Source organism: Mus pahari, chromosome 6, assembly GCF_900095145.1.
Source record: "Mus pahari chromosome 6, PAHARI_EIJ_v1.1, whole genome shotgun sequence".
Taxonomy (NCBI): Eukaryota; Metazoa; Chordata; class Mammalia; order Rodentia; family Muridae; genus Mus; species Mus pahari.
The window spans coordinates 106,453,349-106,462,773 of NC_034595.1; the positions used below are offsets into that span (position 1 = coordinate 106,453,349).

At 44.9% G+C, this 9,425-nt stretch overlaps 1 protein-coding gene across 1 annotated transcript in view; it reads left to right on the forward strand.

Annotated features, from left to right (window-relative positions):
* Gnb1 (G protein subunit beta 1) overlaps positions 1–5,953 on the forward strand; it is a 69,742-nt gene extending 63,789 nt beyond the window's left edge. The window contains exons 10-12 of the mRNA XM_021201231.2: positions 1,151–1,367; positions 3,874–3,989; positions 4,176–5,953. Of these exons, the coding sequence (XP_021056890.1) occupies positions 1,151–1,367; positions 3,874–3,980 (324 nt within the window). The 3' untranslated portion in view covers positions 3,981–3,989; positions 4,176–5,953. The remainder of the gene's footprint in view (positions 1–1,150; positions 1,368–3,873; positions 3,990–4,175) is intronic.
* Positions 5,954–9,425: the final 3,472 nt, after the last annotated feature.

Genomic DNA, 9,425 nt, shown 5'->3' on the forward strand with positions numbered 1-9,425 from the left:
AGCAGTCGGGTGCTCTTACCCACTGAGCCATCTCTCCAGCCCTTAAAGTTTGTTTTTAAGTTTGTGTTCTGTGTTTTTGTGTGTGTGTGTGTGTGTGTGTGTGTGTGTGTGTGTGTGTGTTGTTTTTGGTTTTTGTTTCGTTTTTTCTTTGTGTTTATTCTGAGAAAAGATCTAGTAGTGTAGCCTAGGCTTACCTAGAACTGGAATTTTACTCTAGCACTAAGATTACAGGCAGGCCGGCTGGTCCAAAGGTAGTGAGTTATCTCAATTGATTGTTCACAGACAGTTACAGATTGAACTCCTGCTCTACACTTCCCCCCTTCTCACTACTGCACTTGACTAGTCTCAAAAAAAAAAAAAAAAAAAAAAAAAAAAGATTACAGGCAGGCCTTTGCTACCAAACCTGGTTGTCCTTTTCTTTGCAAATACAACCAGAGTCACAGAGTCTTTTAGAAGCAGCTAAAACCCTGTGCTGTGCATGCATTTCAGACACTGATAAGGCTATTAGGTGCCAGCTTAACTCTGTTCCTTTCCTTAAAGTGACCAGTAATTTAGAGGCTGAATATCGTGCCAGCTAAGAGAATGGCAAATTTAGAACTTACTTTCTTGCTAGCACCTCCTAAAGAGATGAGTCTGGTGACTGGAGCAGTGACTTCCTCCATCCTCCACAAATCCTTCCTGACAGCTAGGACAGAGGCCCTTTAGCAGTGTCTCAATCTCATTGCTTTTCTATACTGAAGTCTGCCTCATTGACAGTGGCAGTCCATGAAGTACTGTGTCAGTACCCCTCTAGTACATGCTCCATTCACTCTAGGTTGACAGCCCTATTCTTTCTGGAACCTCATCCTGTTTTCCTTTCTATGGCAATCATGCAGCTGCATTAGCATCATGTCTTATTGAACATTTACTTTTTTGTTAGTATATGGTCTAGAACTTGGTATATGTAGTTCAGCTTGATCTTGAATTCACTGTGTTCCTGAAGGCTGTGTACCCCATTCCATGCTTGATTACAGATTACTAGATTTTTTAGCCCCTCCTGTGCTTGTGTCTGAACTATGGGCCTTACACATGCTAGGCAAGTGTTGAATCAGCTGGCCTGTGTCCCAGGCCTCAGTGCTTGCATATGTCCTAATTTGTCTTCTCTTTCTAGTTCTTTCCCAATGGCAATGCCTTTGCCACTGGCTCAGACGATGCTACANGCAGGCTGTTTGACCTCCGTGCAGACCAGGAGCTCATGACCTACTCCCATGACAACATTATCTGTGGTATCACATCTGTTTCCTTCTCCAAGAGTGGCCGCCTCCTCCTTGCTGGGTATGATGACTTCAACTGTAATGTCTGGGATGCACTCAAAGCTGACAGAGCAGGTCAGTGGCCATATGGCCTTTCTGTGTTTTGGGGCATCAGCTTGCTTTTTTCTTTTTTTTTTTTTTTTTTTCGAGATAGGGTTTCTCTGTGTAGCCCTGGCTGTCCTGGAACTCACTTTATAGACCAGGCTGGCCTTGAACTAGCTTGCTTTTTTTCTATGTGGTAAAATGAGGTTCAGATGAGCTGAAATGTGTATATTTGTGTCATCAGCTTAGTTATGGCATAGCTCAGCAGAGGGGACAGTTAAAGGCCACACAATTTGAGCTCTGGCCCTCCAGGAAGTACCAAAGCTCTTCTGTGAGGAGAATGTGGGAGTTGATAGTATGCCACATACCACTGAGTTCAATGTTCAAGTTTCCCCTTTTTTCCTGTGGGTATCCATGGTTAGCTTGGAACACTCTATTAGACCAGATGTCCTTGAATTTAAAAGTCTTCTGATTCAGCCTTCTAAATACTAGAGTTATTGGTGAGTACCATCAATTTACAATCTTCCTGACTTATTCTCTGTAGTCATTTGCCTCCTGACATATTCCACCATGAACAGCTCCATCTTCAGATGTAAAGCCTGAATTTAAAATATCAGAATCAAGTGGATTAAATACAAGCTGGACAAAAGATTAGAAAATTTTTGTCTCAAGAGTCTTCCTTTGAGCTCAAACTGGCCTTAAGCTTCAAGTTGAAGAGCTTTATTACATGTCTTAGTCAGGGTTTCTATTCCTGCATAAACATCATGACCAAGAAGCAGTTGGGGAGGAAAGGGTTTATTCGGCTTACACTTCCACATTGCTATTGATCACCAAAGGATGTCAGGACTGGAAATCAAGCAAGTCAGGAAGCAGGAGCTGATGCAGAAGCCATGCAGGGATGTTACTAACTGGCTTGTTTCCCCTGGCTTGCTCAGGCTGCTCTCTTATAGAACCCAGGACTACCAGCCCAGGGATGGTACCACTTAACAAGGGTACCTCCCCACTGGATCATTAATTAAGAAAATGTCTTGCCGGGCATGGTGGCGCACGCCTTTAATCCCAGCACTTGGGAGGCAGAGGCAGGCGGATTTCTGAGTTCGAGGCCAGCCTGGTCTACAGAGTGAGTTCCAGGACAGCCAGGACTACACAGAGAAACCCTGTCTCGAAAAAAACAAAAAGAAAAAATAAAGATATAAAATGTCTTACAGCTGGATCGCATGGTGGCATTTCCCCTTCTGAACCTCCTTTCTCTGTGATAACTCCAGCCTGTGTCAAGTTGACACAAAACTAGCCAGTACATTACATTCAACAAATCTGCTTTGGAAGAAGGAGGGAGGGTTGTGACCATGAATCTCGTGGGTCCCACTGTGTCTGCTTATACCCCACCAGACTACTGAATTGAGGACAGTTTTGTTGGCTCATACATTTCATCCCAAATCTCAGAAGCATGCAAATTCTGTGAGTTGTAGGATAACCACGGCCTGTCTCAAAAATAAAAATAAACATTTCTGCCTTGGACATTGTAGCCCAGGAAGTTGATAGACACTGAGCTTCGGATAACTGTTCAGCCCTTGTTCTTACTTGGTACATCTAAGCTACAGGACTTAAAATTGTTTCTGTAGTTTCAAACCCTTCTGTGAGAGAAGGAGTGTCTTAGCAGGTGGTGTGCCATGTGACAATGGCTCCATGATTTCAACTGTAGGCTCTGTGGACCCTGTGCTTAGTTGTTCTGAGATTACTATTCAGGCTTTTTGGTTTCTTGGGTTATGTTTTTTTTTTAGAGATTTATTTATTCTAGCTGGACAGTGGTAGGGTATACTTTAAATCCCATCACTTGGGGAGGCATAAGCAGGCAGATCTCTACCAACCTGGTTTACAGTGAGTTCCAGGACAGTCAGAGCTACATAGAGAAATCTGTCTGGTGGATGGCGTTGATTTATTTATTTATTTTATGAGTATTAGTGTTTTGCCTGTATGTATGTCGGTGTACCTGCAGAGGCTGGAAGAAGGTGTTGTATCCCTCTGGATCTAGAGTTACAGGTGTTTGTGAGACACCATATGGGTGCTGGAAACCAAGCTCAGATCCTGAGACACAGATGGATGTTTATTCATTATTTATTTGTTTGTCATTTGTATTTTCTAGACAAGGTTTCTCTGTAGCTTTGGTTAGCCTGGATCATACAGATCTGTCTGCCTCTTGTCTCCTGGGATTAATCCAGCATGTGGGATTAAAGGCATGTACCACCACTACCCATTTTTGTATACTACCTGCTTTTGTTGGTGTACAAAAATTATCCCAAGGGGGTCTGTGTTTATGTCCATGTTCTTGTTAGAGAAGAACATGTTATGATTGGTTGCTCTCTTAACAGAATTGACCATACACCTAAGGATAATTTCTACTTGGACAAGAACCTTCTCCCTTTGTAGTGACTTTCCCTTGCCCTCTTAAGTGCTTGTTGTACCAAGGTCTTGGAGCGTTGTTCATCCAGATGAGCCTCCTGCTCACATGTGTCTGTGGTTATGCTCTTTTTGTTCTCAGGTGTCTTAGCTGGACATGACAACCGAGTCAGCTGCTTGGGGGTGACTGATGATGGTATGGCTGTGGCAACAGGGTCCTGGGACAGCTTCCTCAAGATCTGGAACTAAGGCCAGGAGGTAATGGAGCAGCCCCATTCCCAAGACATGACATTTTCCTATATGGGTTATAGATTTACAGAGATACCTTGTTGATCTGGCATTGTAGCAGATCTGAGGTAATGGCCCTTAGCTGTGGTGCAGAGAGCAGTGGGAAAAGCTCGGGTTCTTTCCGTGTGCACTGACTCCAGGCTCTGTTCACAGCAGCAGGTGGATGGATGCCATGGCGACTGGAAGACCATTCCAACCTTGAATCGTTACAGCGATAGCATATCCTATCCAACCATACTAACGTGGACACCACACCTCCCCTCAGAACTTCAAAAGGGCAAGATCTTTTTTCCTTCACTTATCGCTGAACCAANAGCACAACTCCCATTAAGAGAAGGGTCTCTGTGCTGCAGACTAAAACAAATTGTGCGTTCTTTCCGGGGCCATTGCTTTTGGTTTAGTTTGTTTTGTTTTTTGTTTTTTTAATTTTGGTTTCGTTTTGTTTTGTCTTGGTCCAATTTTAAAAGGAAATACTACAATAAAAATGTTAACCAGAAGGTAACCCTGAGTGTGATTGTGAGACACGCCTTTTTACTAGTTCATTTGCATTTAAATCAGTGATCCTGTTCTGTGGCATTCATGAAAAACAAGTTGAAGACTTTGTTTATCTGGAATTGTTTCTAAATATAAGTCATTTGTAGGGAGACTTTGGAAGCATTCTTTCTTAAACATATTCCTTTATGTTCAGTAGTTCAGAGAACCAGGGCCCATGGTGGTCTCTGACTTGTCACTGATATATTTTTGTCCCTGGCTTGCTTTTTTTTTTTTTTTTTTTTTTTTTTTTGTCTCATGTCACAGATGACTGTTTCGCACAAACACAGCATAGTGGAAGAAAAAATTCAGAAGCAAAGTAGCCAAGCACATGTTAGGATGGCCACGAATGCTTGGTCAGAACCCTTCCCCTTTGCGCAGCAGTGAACTTATTCCCAGCACCCTCCCTCCTGACTTGTCCTCCTCACTGTCCAGTTTCTGTTCTTTCCTTGGGTTTCTGTGAAGTTGGAGGGAAGTTTGTAGTCATGTGACACTAGCCGTCCTGCCCCTGCTGTCAGAAATTTTTTTCTCCAGAGAGGTGCCTGTCCTGTGCTTGGATAGTCAGTTGGTTATTTGTGTATGAAACAATGTACAAATCAATGTTTTGAAAATAATGATCTCAGACTTTCTAAGTTAAATTTTAAACAATTTGATTGTTTGCCATATTGGGTGGGTTTACTCTTAGAATCGCATGCTGTAGAAATGCTCTAAAGTGCATATAGGACTCAGTCCTTAGATGTTCTTTTTATTTTAAGAAATAACCTCTTCAAGTTGTAACCGTGGCGGCTTTGTCCATTACCGTTGCTATTCTGCACACATATCGGAAGCAGCAAGCGCTTTACACACTTGAGTAGTGGGATAAGTCACTGTTTTCTTTACAAAACAAAACAGTCCTGTTGGGAATGATTACTGTTGGATTCTGGAAGGGAGGGGAAAGCTGCTCTGCTGCCTCTTTGCCACTTCCTGGAAGCCTGCCTCCATGGAAGAACAGCCTTTTGCATCTGAGGCGACCATTTTTACACCATGCAGATCTTCGTGGTTATCATCTCAAAGCCATGTTCAGCAGCAGCGTTTGGACAGCAGTGTTCTGTGGGCCCTCCCCTCCCCTCCCCCATATCCTGCACCCCTCATAGCAGTAGTGGCTTCGCCATTCTGTTTTCTGCAGTGTCCTGTACAAAACTGTGCTGTGACTGTGCGGTAGGCCTGGACATGGCAAAGAGAATACAGCGAAGCCCCTTCTCTTCCTACCAAACAACTCTGTAGAGCTCTCTGCACCTGTACCCTTTTCACCTTTTGTATTTAATTTTAAAGTCAGTGTACTGCAAGGAGGCTGGATGCAAGATAGATACTATATTAAACTGTACTGTTATTTAAGATGTAATAAAGCAGTTTGACATGAGGGACTCTGGTGTGATGGTTATTTGAGGGTCAGCTTCAGGGGGGGGGGGAGGGGTTAATGCCCCAACTGCTGACTCAACAGTTGTATAAGGTCATCAGAGACCCTTATGAAAGTGTCAGCTAGGGCTGATTGCAGCAGTACACACCTTTAATCACAACACTCAGGAGGCAGGGCCAGATGGATCTCTGAGGTTAGGGCCAGCCAGGTCTACTTTGCAAATTTTAGGACTGCCAAGCAATATAGACACTGCCTCAAGGGGTGTGGGGAGATCAGCTCCTGGGAGGTTTCTGATACACATCTCAGGTCTGCAGAGCCACATGTTTATCACAATTGGCCTTTCACCCTCAGCATCTGGGTCCTGTCTGCCATCTCCTGCTTTGACCTGGACCAACCAGCTGCTTTGACTTCCTCTTCCTCCACTAAAATGTCTGAGGACCTTCCCCTCTAGAGACACTTTGCTGTTGAGTAAGCAGCATTTCCTTCTCAGTCAGTAAAGGTCACTGCATCTTGAAGGAGCGAGCATCAGCCCCTGAGCTGTTGGACTGCCATTCCAGCTTCTGACACCCATTCCACTGCAACGTCTGCTTCTAAGGTTTATGATAAATTTTTTTTTTTGAAATTTATTTATTTATTATATGTAAGTACACTGTAGCTGTTTTCAGACACTCCAGAAGAGGGAGTCAGATCTTGTTACGGATGGTTATGAGCCACCATGTGGTTGCTGGGATTTGAACTCCGGACCTTCGGAAGAGCAATCAGGTGCTCTTACCCACTGAGCCATCTCACCAGCCCTATGATAAAATTTTTAATCTTAAGTAAGTTTTAAGATTATAAAATATAACTGATCTTCAGGCTCACATCCTCTAAACACTGACTGGCCCAAGCCACCTTGTTTGGACAATGGTAAGCAAACAAATCCATCCAGGGTCAGCGGTGGCCCATGATGCCACACACTGTGGTGTGATTGGCAGGTCAAGCAGATGGGTTGGCCTAGTCTAATCCTCTCCCAGTCTCCTTGAAATAAATGTTTTTTTCTACACACACACTTTGCAAGTCTTTACCTACCTCAACTTCCACCGAGAATGCAGAGCATTTGAGGTCCTTCTAATCTGGAAGGTGAGGCTATGCCCCCAACTTCAAAATCTCTGGGAGTCCATATCTCATCCTGCTTCTAACCTGCCTGACAACAAGCAGGCCCCCAAATGAACTGGGGTAGATCTGTGTCTCAGAAGGCCTGTCCTACTTCTCAACCAACATCCAGGCTACTGCCCACTTGTTTAGCAAGCAGTCATTGAAAACATGTCCACTTAGGATATGTGGGCAGCATTAATGACCAAAGAGCATACAGGCCTCTCAAATGCTCAGCTTACACATCTACATCCACCATTAAATATCACTCATGCTCTGAAAGCTGAGGTGCCCGAGTGCTCTGTGTGTTGCTGCTTATGGTGGGAGTACACCTGTTGAAGTGCACACAGGCAGATAAGCGGCTGCTATATTTTAGACCCACTTTGGCTATGTCTCATCATTTGCCTCCAGCGTATGGGCTGATACCATTCCATGACCCCAGGATTCCAATTCTTTTGCCCTGTAAAGGGAGCCACCTCATTATTTGCCAAATATTATAGGCTGGAATCCTGATGAAAAGCCAGCCGGGTCCAGCTTGTACCCTCCACCGCTTCCTTGGCTCCTACTCTCTCATACCGCTGTCACTGTGCCCCTTTATTCTCGGTACAACCTGGCACCACCAGCATTCTGTTAGACCATTCCAACCCCTCACGATCCAAGAGCAGCCAGCAGCCTTTCACCTTTGCTTCTTCACACAGGGTGATCTTGGGACAAAGTGTTTGCCCTGGGAACCCATGAATAGTCTGGCAGGAATTCTATGAGAACAAAGTGCCTGGGGTGAGATTACAGCTGGTGGCTATGTAACCCACTGTTCCCTTGCCTCAGACATTTCTAGGCAAGACTACTCTGCTTGCTGTACCCAAAAAGAGTACCTGGCAGCTGTCCCACTGATTTGGCTGAAGAAGGGATAAGGTTGCCCCTCACCCACCCCAATGAAGTGACTGTAGCACCTGACGATGACATCCGTATTGGTCTTTACCGATGCCAAGTGCACTTTTGGAGGATGGACAAGAGAACTTTGTAGTATCCCATGAGAATCAACTCTCTAATACACTCTTCTGGCTCTATTTAGACACTGGACAGCCTTCACGAAGCAGTTTGTCCCACCCTGGTCACATGAACCCAACTTTCCACTTAATACTAAGGCAGGACCCAAAGAGGTATACAGAGCCTCCACGATATCTGTGCCTGAGAGCTTACCTTATCGGTCGGATACACACACCCCGGTGTGACAACCTAACTTTGGGCACAGGCCCATCCTGTTTCCTCCTCATTCTTCCTCCTTCCTTATCATTTAGCCTTTGAAGAGTAACTCCAGGTTGCCTTGATTTTTGTCCTGGTACCTCACTCATCCCATGTGACCTTTGAGCTGCTGCCCTTTTGAAGCCAGCCCAAATTAAACACTCTAGGAGTCTTGAGTACCCTCTTGCCATTCCAAGCCATTGACCTTGGTTACTGTCATTAGTACAGTGGTGGGAATGAGCACTTGGTATCTGAGTCTTCAGAGTCTGGTGGGGCTCAGTAAGACATTGCACAATGTCAGCTTTGTTCCTTCCTCTGAAATGGAGAAGCCACCTGCATAGTCTAGGCCTTGGCCCCACTGTATAAAACAGGTTTCCCTAGCAACCACTGGACATCTGCTCTTTTAATTTAAGGCTACACAGGTTACTTGGTGTGTGACCTTGGACTGCAGACCAGAGACTGGGTGCCTTTGCAGAAGGATATGACTACTCCCACTCTGGATGTCTCTCCAGGCCTGGCCATGTGCCTGCCATTTACCACTAGATACCAATCAAGTATTATAATACAATAGCAGCACAGTTACAGCCTTCGGTGGGTGTGGCTGGCGTTCACTCTGGGGAAGAAGTTAGCCTTACAAAACTCATGAGGAAGTTACAAAATTTAAGAAATCCCCGCAAATTCCCACCATCCTCCCTACCCACCATTTTGTGTCCCCACTGCACTGATGTGTTCTTTTTGGAAGGACAGCACACAGGTCTCAGGAGTTCGCACCAGAGAACATCCTGACTGCAGCAGGTATGGGGGCTGTGGGGAAGCGTGGAGATTGGGCTCTACAGGAAGGGCAATAGTGTGAACATCTTAAAACCCCAGTGCTGGGAGTCAGGGGACTGTGAAAACACCTACTGGTGCACTATACACACTGCTGGACATCAATGCATGAACTAGGTGTCCACCAGTTCAGCATATCCCTGGATCAGCTACAAAGTTAGTGGCCTCCCTCCTTAAAGCTGTGGGTGAGGCACGCTTTTTACACAGTCTTCTGAACTATCAAGACTTCTTTTTTCTTTTTGAGATAGGGTCTCTCACTATGGTACCCCTGGCTGGCC